The sequence below is a fragment of the Lygodium microphyllum genome, chromosome 15 (genome assembly GCF_053477565.2).
Source record: "Lygodium microphyllum isolate KBCC chromosome 15, Lygodium_microphyllum_v1.1.10, whole genome shotgun sequence".
Taxonomy (NCBI): Eukaryota; Viridiplantae; Streptophyta; class Polypodiopsida; order Schizaeales; family Lygodiaceae; genus Lygodium; species Lygodium microphyllum.
This window is the reverse complement of record NC_141149.1, coordinates 128,629,615-128,650,537: the sequence shown is the minus strand read 5'-3', so window position 1 is coordinate 128,650,537 and position 20,923 is coordinate 128,629,615. Positions and strand designations below refer to the sequence as shown.

At 46.4% G+C, this 20,923-nt stretch overlaps 1 protein-coding gene across 2 annotated transcripts in view; it reads right to left on the bottom strand.

Annotated features, from left to right (window-relative positions):
• UPL7 (ubiquitin-protein ligase 7) overlaps nucleotides 1-20,923 on the bottom strand; it is a 112,231-nt gene that overhangs the window by 21,905 nt on the left and 69,403 nt on the right. For both annotated transcript variants that reach the window (XM_087694746.1, XM_087694747.1), the window contains exons 7-12: nucleotides 12,863-13,144; nucleotides 12,517-12,769; nucleotides 12,198-12,368; nucleotides 11,915-12,007; nucleotides 11,703-11,810; nucleotides 11,410-11,526 (exon numbers count right to left, since the gene is read on the bottom strand). In XM_087694746.1, coding sequence (XP_087550872.1) covers nucleotides 11,410-11,526; nucleotides 11,703-11,810; nucleotides 11,915-12,007; nucleotides 12,198-12,368; nucleotides 12,517-12,769; nucleotides 12,863-13,144 — 1,024 coding nt within the window. The remainder of the gene's footprint in view (nucleotides 1-11,409; nucleotides 11,527-11,702; nucleotides 11,811-11,914; nucleotides 12,008-12,197; nucleotides 12,369-12,516; nucleotides 12,770-12,862; nucleotides 13,145-20,923) is intronic.

Here is a 20,923-nt window from a genome sequence, read left to right as displayed (position 1 = left end):
CAAGGGTAACACCCCTTCCTTCCATAGAAACAAGGAAACAAAACCCATCTCGCAACAACTCCCTAAGAAAAATAGGTTTTCACACACTACCAAAGATCGAGCCATGTGGATAAGAAGTGTCGTAACAAGGCCATGGTCTTCCTCCTAAGAAACCTCAGCAGACCCTTGCAGCTACCTCCACTCTTACTGGACAATCCAATGGGCTTACACCTCCCACTTCTGCCCCGTCTACTCTTGTCCCAATAGCCACTGGACATTTGGCACACGGACAACCTCAGCAACTTATATCTTTCAATACTCTTGAAGGATTAGGTGATTGTTCTGCTAGCTCCTCACCCATTGCACTCCTTGCATCCATTTCTAGGTTATCCTCTATCCCTCCATCTAGGACCACTTCACCTCGTTAGGTGTTTCATTGGTAGCAAATTGCTTATGAATGTACACGATGGTGGCCACATCCTTAGTCTTTCCTTCTTCAGTCTTCCGTTGCATTCACTCCTGCACACACACTCATTGCATTGTTTTTTTTTCATTTAGCTCTCATTTTCTCTTTTTTTTTGCTCTGAAGTATCTCACTATTCGCCTCTATTTTGAAAAAACTAATCTTCCTCACAAGGTTTTGTAGTTCAATGTAGGGCTAATATGCAAGTTTGAACCAGTCCTTCCTTGACTAGAGATATAGGATGTACATCGTTCTTTCGTGGTTTGATCTTCCTAGGAGATTTGCTCTTCTACCAACACAAAGGCTTCCCCTCTTGAGGCTAATCGTGTAGCATCTCTCTTGATGATATCATGGTGGTTCCTTCTACCTTGCACTTCTAATCAAGGTGCTTCATCCTCATCTTTATCCATTACCATGGTTCTCAGCACCACACACTGACAAACACCAAACTCTTTTTCCTCCTTCGGTATCAACATCCAAGGTTAAGAGAAGATACTTACCCTTTCATGGTATTCTATATGTTTCCACCCTTGTCTTCGACGTCCGACTCTCCCCCTGTTGTACCTTCCCCTTCGCATTGCATGATTTCATCATCTTTGTAAAGGACACTTGGTCAAGTGAATAATTTTGCCACAAGGGACATTGTCCAATGGCACCTGCTACATATGCATTCTCATCATATAGCATACTACTATGCATCTCATTGTGCACAACACACATAGGCGGATCCTAAGCTATCTCCATCGGCGGCTCTTCCCTACCTTATGGCCACATCACAATCCTTCATCACCCTTTCCCCCATCATCAACACCCTCGAGTGGTTGGGTTCGCATATTTGTTTTGTGATGTGTTGGATCTCATCATCCCTTTCCAATCTCCGCTAGGGACACATTACATCAACCCAAAAAAAAAGTTCAATTTAGTTCCATTCACCTTTGCAGAACTTGGTGCGCCATTGGACAGCCAACAAGCACCCTTTGTCCGATGCCTTGGCCTCTCTAGGGTGATCGTTTGGAATCCCTTGATAAGATAACGATCACCTCTATAGTTCTGGTATACCATTGGACAACCAACGTACACCCTTTGTCTAATGCCCTAGCTACTTTGGGGTGGCATGCCTTCAAGTTTTAACATTGCCTTGAGCTTTTCTTCTAATCCCTTCTTAGTTCTAGCTTTTGACATGAGAGGGGTTGTTAAGCTAGAAATTCATTCCAAACAAAATTAGCTTTTTAAAACAACCCCAAAACATGCAAATTACCAAAAATGACATTAAACAATAAGTGGTTCTAGAGAGTTTCTGTGTCCCATATGCAAAACCCTAATTTGGAGGATCCTTCCATATCTATAAATAGGCAAGGCTTCCCACCATTTAGCCTAATCCTTGTCTTGCAAGTTTTGTCCATCAGCCCTCTTCCACTAGTTGTTCAGCCATAGCAACTGCTGCTACATGGTCTATGCTCTCATCCAGCCTTCCATTGTTGTCGGTGATCACCTCTCATCATCTTCAATAGGTCGTTTTTGTGTTTTTAGCACTTTTCTTCATCAACCTCTACTCTAACTAATACTTACTGCACTCAACTTCCGTCTTCGATAGATGACACACATGGACACTTCCCTTAGTCCACTCCCGCGAGAGCCACCCGCTCTTATTAGATAGCTCTGCCCTTGAGCATCTTGTGCATTTTTTTTTCTCTATTTTTGTTTATGTTTTTGTGTTTTGTGTTTTGAGTTTTGAGTTTTGCATTTGAGTTTTGCATGCCAGTGTCTTAGTCTTTGTGTTTCAGTTGTGGCCGTACTTTCTGTGTTTCCTCAGTGCAAACCCTAGAATATCTTTATAGAGCTTATAGCTAATCCTCAAATCCACATGTTGGACCTACATCTATGACCCAAGCTATGGCCCCCTAGTCCCAATCACGGTCTCCACTATGTTATGAAAAATGGCTCTTCTCCATACCTCTTGAGCTCCAAGGCCATCTCAAAAACAATGTCTCTATGCCTCCTCTAGTTCATCTCACCTCAGGCATGCCACTAGCACCTTGCCATTTCCGAACCATGTGCAAACTACTAAGCTCCTATGAGCTAACCATAGGAAGAGAGCTATATTCCTAGTCTTAAAGTTGTCATCCACCTCCTCCAAAAGCCTCTAAGATGCCCTGTATGTGCCAATGTGGAGTGGCTGCCAGCTTTGCTGTAAACCTACTGATTTGAAGCCTCTTTCCCCCTTGGTATGTACCCAAAGAAGGCCACATCACATGTGTCTCCATCTGTCTATCAAGTGGTTGTGTCTAGGTTGATGCACTCTCTCCTCTTACAATATATCACTACTCGAATCCTCTGTATAGAGCACTATGTGTGAATTCTATTTGGTCCAAGTCTTCTCTTTGAAGGAAATTATCCTCTTCCACCATTAAAGTGAAAATCATGTCTCTACTAGTCATGAATCATGATGACCCTCAATAGTAACTTTGGCACCTCTAGGGGCCTGCAGTATTTGCCTTTGGATCTCTTGCAGTAGGTCTTGAAATTCAAACCGATCTCCCCCTAAGAAAGTAACCTACATGGAGAACCTCACCCATGATACATGAAACCAGCCTTCCTTCTTGGAAAGGGTGGTAGACCACCTAATTTACCACTAATTAGAGCAAGCAATAAATACATAAATCTGTAAATGCAGCTTTACTAACTAATCTTGGACAGTCCACACCATGTTGGCTCAAACAACTGGCAACCCTTGTGTCACATTTAATGTGCTAACCCTCATGGGAACATTTAATTGCCCCAAACATTAATATGAAGTGCTTGTTGAGTTTCGAAAAGAATACATTGGCTCTTACACTATCATCAAGGCTAGAGAAGTCCTTCACCTGGGTCACTTGTCCAAAGAAAATAATTCCTTCTAGGGAAAAGAATGAAAAAAAGAAAGTATTATGCTTGGTCCAAGCAGTTGTGTCCAAGGAATTCCTGTTTCGTTGGACACCATTGCACTAAACTCTAACATCCCCTTCCCTAAGAATTAGAGCATCCAACAAGGGGTGTTGGCAGTATATCGTTGAGCAATCTGAGAGGTGGCTCACCTTCAGCAACCCTACAAGCTAACCATGACTTCTCCAAAATAGGAGATCCTATGATCAGCTCCCACCATCACGTCGTGTCGCTGCCCCCCGTCTGCGACTGAAGTGTCACTGCGTCAGTCCTCCCCTCCCACACATGCGCCAATCCCCCCCGCCCTACACCAGTCCTCCTCCCCTCCCCCCCCCCCCCCCCCGCCCTACGGCCGCCTGCCCGCCCGCCCATCGCCCTACGGCTGCCTTCCATGCACCCTATCACCCCCAACCATGCCCACCCTGCAACCCCCTCCCCCCGCTCTCCCTCGGCCCGCCTGCGCTCTGCCTTTCCCCCCTGGCTGCCCGTTGGCCCCCCCTCGGGCCTTTTCCCTTACCAACCCACCATCGGTTCCCCCCCCCCACCTCCAATTGCTACCTCCCCCTGCAGCAACTCCCCCCTCCCCCAGGTAGCACAACAACATGATAGGTAGGTTCCCAGCAGGGACGCACAATGGAAACCTCTAGGGTCAGACGTCGGCACATTCTACGAGTGCCCCCCAGTCAAACACCTTGCGCATCATCCTCTCTAAGGAACAGCTCTTAGCCGTCTGTGCCATAGAGCTGAAGTTGAAAGAAACAGCAATCTTTGGTCAAGTCGTTGGACACTCCATCGAGGGCCCAACTGCGGGATTGGCTCCACTCCACACGGCACATTGGCACAACGCAGATCGTGGAGGCAATCCTCATGGGCCGGGGGATCTTCATGGTTCGACTCACCTCTCCAAACGCAACTCGTGAGTTAGTGGAGAGCTCGCCCTATGCCTCCATGAAGGAGGTCATTTACATGGTTCCCTGGTATTATGGCTTCACAATGGAGACATTTGCACTCCACAACAGATTTCTCAGACACCCAGTCACTTTACTTTCCCTCGGACTAGCAGTAGAGTACCGCCAATTAGTGGAGGACTTTGGACGGCTCTTCGGCACAGTTCTTCCTACCTCCTTCATGGATGCAATGACAGCTACAGGTGTCCAAAAGGTACGAGTGGCCGTAAAAGACACAAAGAGTATACCAAAGTTCCTGGAGATTGAGGCAAGAGGTCACTCCTTTAGGCAGCAAGTCATTGTGACTGGGCAACCAAGGCAGTGCTTGCATTGCCACAACTTTGGGCATTAGGTAGCATATTGTACGCGTTTCGGAGCCAAGGCGGCTTCGCTGACAAGCCTGCAGGTGGACGTTGACGGCTTCACACGGGTCGAGAGACGACAAAGAGAGAGACGGCAAGGGGGGTCGCAACTAGCTCCTCAGCCACAATCTCGACAGCAGGGAACAAGAGGGCGAGCAACGCCCCCTCAGCAGAGCACTCTGCATCCCCCCCACCCGCCCCACCTGGCAGGACCACAGTCCCCCATAGGCACCACCCACGCCACAAACTACCTCACCTAAGATCCCACAGCCTCCACACCCCACCCCCCCCCACGTCCCAAGCTCCCCCAACTGACCCTAGTCCACAGCCCCCCCCTTCCAAGGTCACTAGCACCCCCCCCACACCCGCCACATATCTCCGACCATCCCACCATCCTTCGCTCCTCTCCCCCCCCACTATCTCCCCTGCCGAGCATCCTACCTAATCCGCACCCGGTTCGAGTGATCCCCCCCAGACCCACCCCCCCTCCTCCCACAAGAGGAGATGAACCATACACGCCTACATCCTCCTCACACCAGCAATTTTCCCCCTCCCACACAGCCACCAACTCATCCTCCTATGCCGCTCATCACACATTCACGAGATAGGCACAGCTATTACCACAGGAGTTCTTCCGCAGTGGCCCATGGTCCTACCTCAAAGTTGAGGAGCGCGGAGAGTTCCCACTACCACTAGAGGTGGGGATCTTTGTGGTTCGTAAGTCAAGGAGGGGCAAGGTCCATCCACTAGCACCATCGGATGGACCAAACTACGCTTTTTTCCTTCAGTCCTCTCACTTAGGGGATTGGACGACAACACAGATAGAGGAGGAGTTGAAGAGTCAAGTGGCGGCGGATGGGAGAAGAAGGACTAGCACTATTTGCACAATAGTGGCCTAGTTGCATGATGGACATTAATTGGTGGGCTGGAGCCAAGGTCACACACTTAAGCATTATCTTTCAAGCCTCTCCACACTGGAGAGCTTCAAGGGATGTGATCGAGTGGCCCCTAGCATAGGCGGCCCATTTCTACCAGTGTACAGAGTCACGACTCTCAGCATGGCTAATAGATGCATTGATAGTACCACCTGGAGCATTTATCACCCCTGCGGTCCACCATGGGGGACTGGAGTTCGTTCTCTAGACCTGCGGCAAAGCGTACTTGCATGCCCCATAGTTTTTCCTCCTCATCAGCATCCTCCACACCGAACAGATGCATGTTCGGTCAATCACAGGTTTCCCCATGAGCTTAGACCTTGCATCCTAGAATGTGAATAGTCTCCACTACAGTGGGGCACGTGGTTCCAGGAAGTTGATTGTTCGGCAAGAGCTGCAGCCTACCCTTGCCGTACGGATCGACATCTTACTTCTACAGGAGCACAAGCTCACTCCCACCCACGCCCAACGGGTAGGGAAGGTACTTCCAAGAAGCTTGCACACCTACTAGGAGCACGCCATAGGTGCCCACGATAGGAGTAGAGGCGTATGCACCTCTATTGGCCCAAGTCTCACCACCTGTGTAGGAGACCACAAGATGATGGTGGCAGGGGGGTTCTATGGATCAGATTGGATATTGGGGACTCGTGCCTTGGAGTCCTCAATGTCTATGCCCCTACGGAGGTAAAGGCCACGGGCACATAGCAATGTCTAAGTGGAGATCGCAAATGGACTCCCAGAGGTGGACTCCTGGATCATTGGAGGAAACTTCAACAACCTGGAGGCTTTGGAGAACCAGCAGGGCAGAGGCAGAAACTACTAGGGCATGGCTCGAGAGGAGCAAGAGGCATGGGGGGTCTTTCAACTTGCACTAGGAGCACACGATGCTTGGAGAGATCATGCCTTCCACAGGAGAGAGAGATCGCTGGACTTCTCTTGGGGATACAGGCGGCTAGGTGAAGTCCTGCTGGAGCGGTTGGACAGGTTTTATGTGGGAGAGTGGAAAGGCTCTCGTGGAGACAAGATTGGGCAGTTTGCGGGCACCATGTTGTCCAATCATTGCCCGGTTCTCCTGACACTAGATCCCCCAGCATCTGCCCTAGACACACGATCCTATCGGATCCCTGACTTGATTCATATAAGGGAGGAGGTGACGAGACAGATAGAGCAGATTTGGACCAGGGAGTGGGATAGGAGGGACCGGATCGCAGAGGAGGTTGCAAAGGTCCTAGCCAAGTCAAGCAGAATCTGCCAAGAGGCAGCCATACAGGCCAGGTAGCATAGCTAGGAGGAGGAGAGAGCACTCCGGCGGAACCTTGCAGCCACGCAGAGATTATTACAAGAGGCACCAGGGGATCCCACCCTCCACACACAGGAGGTGCACGCACAAGCAGCCATTGCTGGCCTAGAGGACAAGCGCTCGTAGTTCTCTTTCCGCATCTTAGCAACTTTCTAGGCACATAAGGGGGACACGATGTGCAAGGAGTTTTTCCAGGTGCACCAGTCTCGCACCTCAGGAGTGCAGATAGGCAACCTTCGAGATCACTATAGGACTTGTTCTAGCCCAGACGAGGTGATGGAGATTGCCACTGACTACTACAGACACCTTTTCCAACACGCGACAGCCTCAGCGAGAGGAGAGCAATGTAGACAGCAGGTCTGGGATCACATCCTGTCCCTCATCACAGAGGAGATGGGACACTCCCTCCTAGTCTCCTTCATAGAGAAGGAACTAGAGGACGCTTTCCATACACAGGACAGGCAGAAATGCCTGGGAGAGGATGGCCTATCTAAGGCCTTCTTCACTACCTACTGGGAAGTGGTGAAGGACCCCTACTAATGGCCTTCCAGGAGATTTTCACTTCAGGACAGATGCCAGGGAGCCTTTCAGCAGGCCTTATCAATCTTCTCCCCAAAGGGGGAGACCAATTGGAGCTTTCGCAGTGGAGACCGATCACCTTATTGTCAGTGGCCTATAAGGCACTGGCAAAGAAGATTGGTAGGTGACTATGCCCCGTGCTTCGAAACATCATCTATGACACATAGACAGGCTTTGTCCACCAAGATAGCAACATCCTAGACAATGTATTCACCTTCTTTGAGGCGACAGAGTGGGCTCAGCATAGTGGGCAGAGACTGGCCGTACTACTCTTGGATTTCGAGAAAGCTTATGACAGGGTGGATTGGGATTTCCTAGAGGGCACCATGGTGAGGTTAGGTTTCCCCCAAGCTTGGATTCGCAGAGTCTCCACACTTTACAGATTAGCCCCGAGCAAGGTTCTCATAGATGGTAGGCGAGGGGAGGAGTTTGGACTAGCGAGATCGGTCTAGCAGGGCTGCCCCTTGGCCCTGTACCTGTTCCTACTCTTTGCAGAGGCGATGTCTCACTTCCTCAGGTCACCTGTGAGCGGGTTACACGGCCTCTGACTTCCAGTGAGAGAGGAGACCAAGTTGTTAGACTCAAAAGTATGAAGATGATACAGCACTCTACATAGAGGACAATGAGTTGATGCTGAAGAGAGTGAGGCTGGCTCTTGAGGTATTCTGTTCTGCAGCGGGAGAGAAAATTAACTACCGAAAGTCGATTGGTTTCCTCACAAACACGGACTCTAGCACGGAGTGGGGCATCCACCTCGGATTCAGATGGGTGAAGAGCAGAGGGCAGACCGTCCGGTACCTAGGGTTCCAGGTGGGACTCGACATCACTCCTGCCCAACAGTTTCTTCCTGTCCTTGATTCTATTTGGAGGAAGGTGACCTACTGGAGCATGGCTCGCCTCTCACTAGCCGGCCGAGCCCTGGTGGTCAACCAGGTCCTTCTAGTGACGGCCTGGTACATCACCTCGTGTTGGTGCTTCTCATCCTGCCTAGTGCAACTTAGCCGCCTAGTGCGGAATTTCCTTTGGTCAGGGTCAAATGGCTCCAAGGATTCCAAGGCCAAGGTGGCATGGGTGACCATCATACGACATCGTCAGAGGGAGGGCTTGGGATCATAGACCTAGAGTATCAGAGTATGGCCCTCTTGGGCAAGCTAGTTGTCCGAGGCCTCACACCAGGCGGGCAGACCTGGAAAGTCTTATTGCAGGAGGGTCTTCAAGATTGTAGACCGAGACTTGGCGGGGAGTGGAAGCCGTCCTTCAGATGGATCTTCACATCAGCCCAGATCACCCCCCCCAGATCACCTTTTCTACGCAGCTTACTCCGCGTGTGGCAGGGCCTCCGTAAGGCCCTAATCCAGAGCCCCCCAGGCTGCCAGGAGGAGATAGACTGTCAGCCGGTGATCTAGAACCCCCAAGTCAAAGATCGGGAAGGGGCACACATTGGCAAGTGCGAAGGCTGGCCTGGCTCTCATACCATCTAGATATGGCGGGAGGTGTACAGGATGGCGGATGAGGAGGTGCTGCAACGTGTATCAGGCTACCAGAGAGAAGTGGAGTTGAGGAGAAGGGAGATAGACGCGGCGATACCTCTGGAATGGCTTGCTCCCCTAATACGAGAGCCGATAGAGCCCGGGGAGGTATAGCTTGCTAGGTTTTCACCAGCAGACACCCCCCTACAGGTGGCAAGTAGAGTGGGCGGCGCTCCACCTAGGACTTTCTTCACCGTACCGGAAGGGGGATGTCTGGCTCTTGACAGAGACAAGCAAGATAACGGAATAGCTGTCCTTTCATGGAAGAGGATCCGGGTGATTGGCCTTCAAGGGAAGATATGGCAGTTGGACCCTTTTGTCTTTTGGCAGGAGCTCAAGGAGTGGCGCCTTTGGATCTGGGAGGGCAAGCCACTTGATGAGCTGGAGTGGGATCCGAAAGAGTGGCTATGGCCCGCCATTGCGGTCGCCAAGAAGCCATCGAGGTTCCTGGAGTACACCGCCAGGATTGGCAGACACGTACTGATGCAGGAGGATATGGATTGGGCGCCATCACGTAGCAAGCATTGGGCGGAGCACAGCATTACAGAGCCTTTCCGACGGACCTTCTGGCACCGCCTATGGGACAGCTAGAGGCTGAGGAGGGTATCGTATTTTTTATGGCTGGTGGCACGTGGAGACTTGGCAGTGGGAAGCCGGCTTGCCCAAATGTAGGAGGGAGGTTATAAGCATTGCACACAACCACCTCTAGAAATCCCAAAGCACTATCTTTGGTCGTGTGAGGCATCGCAACTCGTGTAGAGAGGAGCATGCCACATCCTTCGCCATACAGCACCCAGCCTTGGATGTATCTCATGGGAAGCTTTCTGTTGGCAGGTGGTCAACCAGGGCCATCACCTTCTGTATGAGGCCGAGATGCAGGACACGATATTCATTATAGAGACAGGGTCGTGTGCAGTGGTCGGTTTAGAGGCTCTACCCATCCGCCAGGTACTGGAGCCCACAGCAGACCGCTCTGAGGTATGGGAGATCATAGGGAGTCTTACTGGTTGGCATATCTGGAAGGCGCGGTGTCAAGAGGCTTTCAACGGAGAGAGACTTTCAGTACATGCGACCTTAGCAGAGCTCTGGACCCCCATCATCCACTCCCTCCGCAGCCAATGGGATCAAGTGCAGGGTGAGTCCAGGGCTCGTCAGGAGCTCCAATGTCATTTCATGCACACTTGGGATGGCCAGGACCTATTTTTCGTGATGCAAGCAAGCAGCCCCAGATGGCGATAGACCCCTCCTCCATGGCTTCTTGCCCCTATCCCCCCCAAACCGCCTTGAGAGACTTGTATACATGATGGCTTCTAGGTTGAGTTGGGGATCCTGTGCTGCCCTCACATGATAGGGAAGCAGCTGAAATGAAAAAAAAAGAAAGCTGAAAACTCAGAAGAGAAGTGGTGAAGGCAGTAAGAAGCTGAGAAAACGGGCTAAAACACTGGGTGAGAGAGCCAGATGGGAGTTGAAAGCAGATGAAAGGGCAGGAGGAGACTGCAGCCTTGTGGAGGGAGGCTGCCTGCAAGCGATGTAGGCAGGAAGGCCAAGGACTTAGGAAAGGCAAGAGGAAGAAGAAGAGTAAGCAGAAGAAAAGGGAACTGGCGGGAAGGGCAGAAGCTTGGCAGGACGGGTAAAGCCTGACAAGGCACAGCCAAGGAGCAGTAGCTGGTAGGAAGGTTGAAAAGTTGCACCAGAGGGAAAGCTCAAGGCACAGGACGGAAACTGAAGGCAGGTGAAGCTGAAGACAGTAACGGGCAGGCTGAGGGCTTGCAAAGATGGAAAAGTTGGCAGAAGGATGATGTATACGAGACTTGGTAATGTGTATATAGAACAAGTGCAAATGCTACTATCTGAACTGACTGTGGCGGACAGGCTGAGGGTTCACAAAGATGGCAAAGTTGGCAGCAGGATGATGTATGCAAGACTTAGTAATGTGTATATAGAACAAGTGCAAATGCTACCATCTGGATTTGACTCTAGCTAATGTTCGAAGAGTGTTTTAGGGCTGCAGAATATAAGTCAGATTAGAGGAGGAGGAGGAGGCATGAAGAAGAAGAAGAAGAGGAAAGGTGAGGGACAGGGACAGGGACAGCGACAGCAACAGGGACAGGGGCAAGGGCAGGGACAGGGAGACAGATAGATAGAGGGAGAGGGAGAAGAAAAGAAGAAGAAGAAGAAGTGATAGATTTTGCTCAACCTAGACTTAGCATAGCAGTGCATAACATAAGGTTGTCCAGTACATGTTATACTTGCAAGGAGAGCTTGATTACTTTCTTTTGAAACCAGAATGCTTGATTGGTTCTTGCTGACTCTGAACACTACTTTAAGTCACTTTTGATGCATTATCTGCTTCAGCGTATAAAGACTTAACACTCTTTACCAATTCCCCTTACTTTATGAATTGTAAATGCAGGCTGTAAATGCTTGAAGCCCAGCAAAGGAGCACGAGAACAGCTGGTGACAAACTTCAGAAGCGCACAGCGCTCTTGTGGCTGAAACTCCTTGACTACCTGTCAAGTAGAAAATTCTACCCTTCAGTATTAACTTGGAAACCAGATTTGAACAACCCTATACCCATATTAGATCTGTAGTGTACAATAGGATTCTGATATTGTAGAGTACATGCGAGAGAATTCTACATCCTTTTCAGATTACTGTCATATAACACAAGTTATGGTGGGTTTACCTCCCAAAATTGCTTTACTGTGCGACTATTCTCAGTAAATCCACCCGTATATTTAGTATTTGCCTTCAGGTCATCAATGTCAAAGTCATGCTCCCCACCTGAGAGTAACTACACCAACAAAAACACCAAAGGGCAACATGATCATAAAAATGTTACTCTTACTCAGCTCCTAAACAGTCTAAATGTAATGCTTAGGGGAATAGAACATGTACTTGGTTCAGCTCTTTTGCATTGAATAAACTCAACCATGCTGGTGCAATTAGATCAGAAAGCCCCCTTGCGAATGCATATATCAAGGGTTGCATCTGCACAAATAGTAATGGTTAAAAAAACACTTGTATAAAATCGATTTTCAGAGATCTAGCTGATTGCTTTCACACCTATTTGTTTCTATAACTAACATGTTTGAAGAAACTACTTGTGAATGACCAATCACTGGACGTTTTTGTCAATTAAGTTGACATCTGTTCCTGCCAATGAATCATCATTTCCCACCTGCCTGTTCAGCTTATAGTCAGCCACCGCATGCACATACTGCAATTTGTTATCATTTTCGACCTGAATATTGGCCCCTCCAGCAATCAGTTCAACCACAGTTCTTCTCCCAAGAGCTTCCTCAGTTATTGTGAAATCCAGTGATAGGTCTTTGACGTCCCCCTCATAACGCTGTTGACAAGCACAGTAATAGACAAAACATTATGTCTTGCGTGATTTGAATTCAAATGTGCATTCACAAGCACTAAATGGCTTTGATATGCATAGATCAAGCTTGTGCAGTTAACAATGAATGGGGTGGTTCTCACATAACAAGTACCTTTAAATACATTAGACTTTGATGAAGTTCTTGATCAAGCGTAGAAAGTTCGTCAAGAAAGATATATCTCCCTAATAGTTTCCAGATAAATACATGTGAAAACGAATATTCTAATAGAATGCCTTCATATAATGCTTTGCCTACAATACGTCCCAAAAACTCAATCATACGCAAACCGTGCTGTAAGTTTGCTGCTGCTGGATGTGGGAATAGTAGGCCATCCTCTGTAGCTGTCTGAATAAACAAACCATATCTGCAAACACAGTAGCATTAAGTTAAACTATTCATGATGATTAATACCTTCAATCAAAAAGGTTAATGATCAGCTCATCCTCTCCTAACTCACCCAGGGTCAAATGCAGCTTTTGCCAAGTCTGTCAGAAATTCTTTAAAGAGTCCACCATAATCAAGTCCCGCTTCTGGCAGACCATGCTCATTAACAAAAGAAACATTAAGGTCAGATTTCAGTCTTGCTCCTAATGAGTTTAACTGAGAAAAAGCATCTTCCACAAGGTGATCTCTTCGAACAGCTATCTCGATTGAGCCGGGCCCAGATCCACCAACAGCTTCTCCAGCCATCTTTCTTGAGATTTTATCAGCCTTGATAAACTCCCGAAATATCTGTACCCTAGAGAACAAAATCGTCATGAATCATTCAATTATTTGTTACCAACCATATTTTCATAAGACATACTGTAAGAAAAGTTGTTATTTTTACCCCCAAGAGACAATAGATAAAGGGACTCAAAATACACACTGTAAAAGCACAGGTCCTACACTGGCTGCTGTAATGGATGTGTGGAGCCACTGCATCTTCCTTGGACAAGGAGGAAAGATCATGGCTCCTGACTCAATTAAAGGCTTCTCTCATCTTCTCAATATCCCCCTAATGCACCCCTCCCCCCAATCTACGCACACACACACACATGCTTTTTTGTGAAAACTCACTTTTCTCTGTTTTTTGTGAAAACTATGGTGAATGTAAAAATAGCCATAAAGAATGTTACAAGCAATAAGAAAACATAGAATATTGATGATCCTAGTCAATATCTCAACATCTATGGCAATCGTGGATGATTGCCCAAAGACCTCATAAAATCGGAGCACAGCTCAAATGGCCACCAAAATCTCTATCCTTAGTATCATCCTATGCCTTACTTAGGGTTCTTTCTATGGACCAAAAGTCTCCATAAGGAGAGTTGTCGATGCTAGGTTCACATGAGGGTGTGGACCTTGCTGAAATAGAAAGACAATAGCACCAGATCCAATTCTAGGAGCCTAAGACAAAGTTACAGCTGTTTGACACACTAGTGACCCCAGCCCTGATGCACAGCTGCTTTCTGCTACGCACATCTTCACAGGATATAGTTGTGGATGGAGAGGCCATTGGTTAGGATTATTACAAGTATGATACACAGCAAACCATCAGTTTTACACAAGATTATGTGAGCAGAGCTAGCTGCTGACCCAATGGTGTTTACCACATTGCAAGGCAATTTAGATGCATACACCTTACCACTCAACCACACTCAGCTGAAATATCAAATCAGGGTGGATCTCACTCAAATAGGCATTGAGAGGACATGGATATCCCAAACACACCACTTGGCATACAGATGGCCTTCTATAAGGAATAATGATCTCACCTTGACGTTGGCAGTCCGGCTTATGGAGAAGAGACCAAGGCCTTCTCTAATCAAAAGTCACACTTTAATGAATTGCAATGGCACTTATGCCCTAACACAAACAGACCTGATGTTGCCTAACAAATGGTGTGCATGTCATTTGTCATGTAATGTGCAATAGGCCAGATGTGGACATCTTCACAGTATTTTCAAATTGAGATAGATAATATCCTGAAGAGATATGGGAGGACAGAGGATATGTGAGAGGTGCTAGTTGGTGGAGAGAGAGGAGCACCACATATGCATATTCCCTGCCTACTACAAGATATGTGGGTGCACCAGCATCTTACCATGAGGGATTTGGTTGCCTTACATCAACTTATGGCCTTCCCTGACTACAAATGCTTGGAATTTTTATCTTTGACACTCAAATTCATTGACTCTGCCCTCCTACTATAGCAGTTGGTACATAGAGCAATAAATAGCAGAATCTCATACCACACTTTTTCCCCCCAATCCCTCCAACAAAGCACCACCTAGGTGACCATTGAAAAAAGTAAAAAGCTGTATAGAGCTAGGCGGCCCCCTCCCTTTTTTGTCAAGCATCATCCACGAGACTAAGGATCCAACTATCATATTCTATCACCTGTGAACATTCTTGATGAGGAACCTCACTTTAAACAATACCATCATATATCTGTTGAGAGCCCTCCATAATAGCTCTAGGATAGATCTTCTAGGATCAAAGGAGATGCATGAGCACTTGTACATGTAATATGACAAGTTTGAGGGGCATCATGGGCTGGCATTTATTAGGCTTTATTCACTTCCCCCCCCCCCCAAATAAGACACCCACACTCAAACAACCACAAGCGAGGGGACCAAATAATAGTAGAGAGAGCGGGCAAGAAGCACATTGGCATTTTTCCTAATAGGATAGCCCACAAGCCAAATGAACAACCGAGCTTGATTGCACTAGTACCTTCCTCCTTGGTGACCATACTAAGGAGAAGGACCAACCAAGTGTTCGAGTGGGTAAGATTGTGTATCCAAAATCTCCTCCTCCACACAGGCAAGAATAGTTATATGATTATACTCAACATTTTCCTCGAGGAGGGAGTTCACAAACTCGAGCAACTGGTCCCAATTGGGTTCTTGCAAATCCTATGAAGTAGAAGCCTCCTGAGCATATGAGCGAGGCAAAGAATCACCCAAATCAGGGGCCTTAGAAGCAGAAGGAAACACAGATTATCAGCAAGTCAATTTTCTCTATCTAGTGTCGTGGCACAGTAGGTGTGCAAGCTTGGAGGACCAGCAATGTGCAGAATAGCTACATGCTAGGCAGAAACCTGAAACACAGGCAGGGCAGATCCCTCGGGAGCAAGAACAGGAGACCGCAGGGCCACCCAGGCAAGGATGGAGCAGAGGTGTGCAATCTGCAAGGCAACAGACAGAGACTGAGGTGACAAACAAGCTGACCGGGCTCTCTCTCTCTCTTTCGACTGTCCAAGAATGACAGCATTCTGTACTGATTGCAGCCCCGATCGAGCCATCCGATTAAATTTATCTCGCTGCAAATCTTTATCTGGCCAATGAAGCAGCCTGGATGTGGCCAAGACTTCTACCTATAATGAAGTAGCCTCCTTTCGGAGATCAAGAGAATGCCAAACTAGGAAGTGAAGCATCTCTTGCCAAGGGGCAATCAAATGAGTCAAAAGAAATGGCCACGACAACTTAAGAAGTCTCATAGAATTCAGCATATCCCACCAAGATGCTCGGATAACCATGCAACCATGGGAGATACTGGTCTCCTCGATAAAGAATTTTGCAACATCAGTCCAAGGATGAGTATGCATGCAAAGAGCTTGCAAAAGTGTCATTCTCAGAGCTGTCATGTGAAGATTAACATCCAATAGGCAGCTTCGCCCAACCGTTTCGGAGTAGTAATATGCTGCCAAGATATCCACACCTAACCCAAATGATTGCCTTTTTTTTTCCATAACATAAAATGGATAGGCTGCACCAATTCCAAGAGAAACTTCGTGGTCCAAGGAAGCAGGGGCAGGAAATAAGAGAGCATACTAATCATGACAAACTATACCACTTCGAGCTGCACATGAAGAGGCCAGCCCTGAGATTTCCAATACATAAACCTATCATGAATTCTAGAGCACATCCAATCAAGGAGTGCTCAGCGAGGGATTTCGATTTCCACACCAATGGGATATCCCAAGTGATCTCGTTTGGAAACAATAGCTCCCTGTCAGCCCAATTCTTGCAAATCTGTCACATGGGATTCATAAAGGCGTAAATAGTTAGTGTACGACGAAAACCTCAATGTGCTAGATAGGGTTAACAAGAGATTCATGTTGATTTTTGAGCTAAACCAAACAAACTCCAAACTGCCATTGCCTGATTGACATTAGTTTGATCAGCCTTGAGAAACGTAAAGAAATCATCTACCAAAGATTCACCCAAAAGTTGAGAATCTTTGGGAAGAGATAAACCAACAATCTCCCCATCCTCAGCCAACCAATCCATCAAGCCTGATGATTGGATTGAAACTTTTCACAAATTATTTAAGCTAGAAAACCCTCAATGTGCACTTGAAGAGTTCAAGGACCTTTTGCACAACACGAGGGCCTTGGAGAACTCAAAACCATTGCTCCATAGCCCTTATCTTTTTGGATTCTTTGGAGAATGTATACAAGTACGTGAAGAACTTCAATAACACTTCAGCTATAATTGAAGGTGGCCAATCAATGGGAGGTTCCTATCAAGCCACTTTCTTCTAGCTCTAAGTCAAACAAATCCCCTACCATAGTAGCTTCTTATTACTCAACTCCAAAAGCACTCACTCGAAGAAGAAATCGGGCAAACACAAGGCCACTCAAAGTGAAGTCTAGTCTAAGGGTTATTGCTTTGCATGCCACCAGACTCATCACTTCTGTGGGGACAAGGGTTTCCCATAAAATAAGAAAGTAAGATGACCTTGAAGGCATAAACATTGTTTTGGCGTTCCATGTTTGTATTTTGATTTTTTAGATTATTTCAAAACTGCAAACAATTGCCCCAGGTGTCTTGTAAATAAGTGCTTGTTTTCGTTACAGTGTTATTTTACAATGGCTCCACTCGCAGTTTTCTTTCTTCTCGGTTGATGTGGAAACTAAAACTCCACACCACACCCATAGACTGGGAATATCGTGTCCATTACACAAAGGGCCCTTGTTGGAATCGATTGGTGCCACGGCTAGATCTTTCAATTCAACAATACTATGAAACCTTGATGAGTCTTGAACATGCAGATGTCACCCTTGGCATGCCATGATTCTTCAATAGATCTCCTCACTCTCTGTAGATTATAAGATGGCACTATGTGCTTCAACATTTATTTAAAAGGTCTCAATAGAGTGATTATCAAGAACAAATATCCATTGCCCCAAATGGATGACTAACTCTATGGTGCTTGTTATTTCATCAAGATCAATGATAACATTGAGGAGCTATTAGATGACCAATCTAATCCACATGAACCAGAAAGAATATTAAATGTTCGTAACAGAAGAACAAGGAATACTATTTATCAAGAATGTTTGGTTAAGTGGAAAGATTGTTCAGAAGAAAGCTCAACATGGGAGCGAGTAAGTACCCTAAGGAAAAAGTTTCCCAATTTACAATTGGACCTTCCACGTATCGTTTTCGAGGACAAAACCGATTCTTAAGGGGAAGGAAATGTTACATTAAAAGGTACATTATGGGAGACATGCGCGAGGGATGACCGTCCGGGGGGCCTTGGGCACCCGAACGAGGTCTAGGGGAGCCTAGAGAGTTAGAGAGTCCGAGAATAGTAGGACTTACCTGAAGTGGACGGCTGGCAGAGGAAACGGGGAGAGAGGTGCCAACACTTATCTAGGCGTGGTTGGGAGGAGAAAACGGAGGTCTCGTGTCACTAATTAAAAGAAGATTAGTCAGTCCATCATCGCAAGTGATTCTGCTCTTCGTTAGACTGGTTACCACGTTTCATCATGAAACATTCTAGAAGATCTTTAGCCACCCTCCAACACCTATAAAAGGAGGGGCTCGCCATAGAGCTCCTTAGCCTTGCCAATGCCAGTCTTGGGAGCTAAGGGAGTCAAGACCTCCAAGTAAGTAACTTCGAGTTCCAGTTCTAGTTCTTGTCTAGACAGGGTATCTAGTCTTGTCTTGTTTTCCATTATACTCCTGTTGTCTTGTCACCTTGTAATCTCGTAGTACGAGATCTTATCTAGTATTGTCTTGTATCTTGTTCATCCCCATCGAGGGAGATCTTGTAATTCTAATATCTTGTATCCATACCTACAGTCCCAGGTTGTGGGATCCTTCGTATCCTATCGAGTCCTGTTATCTATACCTACGGTCCCAAGTTGTGGGGTTTCCTGTATCTTATTAAGTTATCATTGTACCTGATGCTCCTACATGGGATTATCTTGAAATCAAAATTCTTGTAACAATCTTGCATCTATTCTAGTCTCTTGAGCACAGTCTAGTGCTTCCATAACAGTTTGGCAAGACTACTTTCTAGCCCTACTAAGCACCATGGAGGCAACCCTAGAAAGAATCATGGCCTCTCTTCAAAACCTCCAACAACAAATTCAAGACCTGAATGAATGACAAGTGCAACTTCAAATAGAACACCCTATGCATCTAGGCCCTGCACTTCAAGAGATGCTTGATTGTTTGAAGTTCAGGGGATTCCTGCAACAAGTAAATCTCTATATCCACATGCAACCGGATAGGTATCCAGATGATACTTCTAAGGTGGGATTTATTGGGACTTTGCTTTGTGGTCAAGCTTTATCATGGTTCATCCCAATCTTGGAGAAGAATATGTCAATACTTCATAACTGAGGCATTTCTTCACGAGCTCACTTCCACATTTGGAGATGCAGACACTAGTCGACTAGTAAAACAAAACTTCGGAAGCTACGACAAGGTAACCGCCCTTCCTCTGCTTATGCATCCGAAGTTAGGCAATTAATTTGTGACCTCACTTGGCATGAGAAGTATTTTATCAGCCAATTCAAAAGGGATCTTCCAAATGACATCAAGGACCTCTGCTCACTATGCCTAATGCAAAAACACTCAACGATTATATCATGCAAGCCATCCAATGTGATAATAGATTGTTCAAGAGGAAGCAAGAAAGTAAGAAGAATTAAGGCCTCGCCAATGGAACCCAACCCCAATTAGAGAAGAAACCAAGGCCAGACTAATGCAAATAGATAATACCAAATTTCAACCCTCGACTCCACAAGAAAAGCAAAGACAAAGAGAGAATCATCTATGCCTATATTGGGGAAATCCTAGACACATCGCCCTAAATTGCCCAAATAAGAGGGCAAGAACCCAAGAGTTACTGCAACCATCCTCGAGCAGGAAAACGAGAATGCCTGGTTGTAAATGAGACCGTATAACTAGACCTTGATATAAGAAAGGATCTCTTGATCCCAACCACACCGATGGAAACTTTCCTTGTCACAATCTAGATGATCTTGCCAAGAAAGACCCTTTCCCTCAAAGGCATTGTCGACTCTGTGGCCTCCGCATGTTTCATTGATGATGGCTTTCTGAATAGATACCAAATTCCAATAATCCAAAGGAGCAATCCTACAACAGCTAAAGTCGTGGATGGAAGACCTCTAGCATCTAGAGATATTACCAAGGAAACCCAACCACACATGGTAACTCTTGGCGATCACAAATCTCATGTATGCTTTAATGTCATATCCAGTCCCACAAATTCAATCATCCTTGGGATGCCTTGGCTAAAGAAACACAACCCAGAAATGGATTGGGTTAAGCAAAAGATTATACGTCGTGAAAATCAAGGAAAGTTGGTATATCTAGGCACCAAAGCCTTTATACACACAACAAGGCAAGAACCAACCTACATGATATATCATATACCAGCTCAAGAATCTAGTAAGGATGAGTCAATCAAGCTACCAAGCCAGTATCAAGAATTTCAATATGTCTTTGAAAAAAAGAATATAGATCTCTTGCCTAAACACAGACCATGTGATTGTGCTATAGAACTCCATGAGGAGGCTCAACCACCTTTTCGACCCATTTACAAGCTATCCCCTAATAAACTAGCTAAACTACGCTAAAACGTTAATCAGAAATTAGCCAAGGAGTTCATTAGACACTCAAAGTCTCCTGCTGAAGCCCCAATTCTGTTTGTGAAGAAGAAAAACGGGTCACCTTGAATATGTGTGGATTATCGAGAACTAATCAAGATAATAGTCAAGAATTGATACCCTTTGTTGTTGATACCAGAGCTCTTGGAACGCCATGGAAAAGCCAAGATCTTCACAAAAATTGATCTATAAGGGGCTTACAATCTTGTACGGATCAAAGAAGGAGACGAATGGAAGATAACCTTCTGCACAAGGTATGGTTACTTCGAGTATGTTGTTATGCCATTCGGTCTCACCAATGTTCCAACATATGATGAAAGATATCTTCCGAGAGCATCTAGATGATTTTGTAGTTATATATTTGGATGATATCTTGATATTCTCAAAAGATCCAAAGAACCATGTAAAATTAGTTTTGGAAAAGCTCAGAGAAAAATAACCATATACTATGCAAAACTTGAGAAGTGGATTTTCCATCAGACAGAAGTGGAATTCTTGGGGTACAATGTCTCCCAGAGAGGAATCTTCATGGACCCCAAGAAGATCAAGACTATTCTTGACTAGCACACACCCACATGTATCCGTGATGTCCAATGTTTTCTT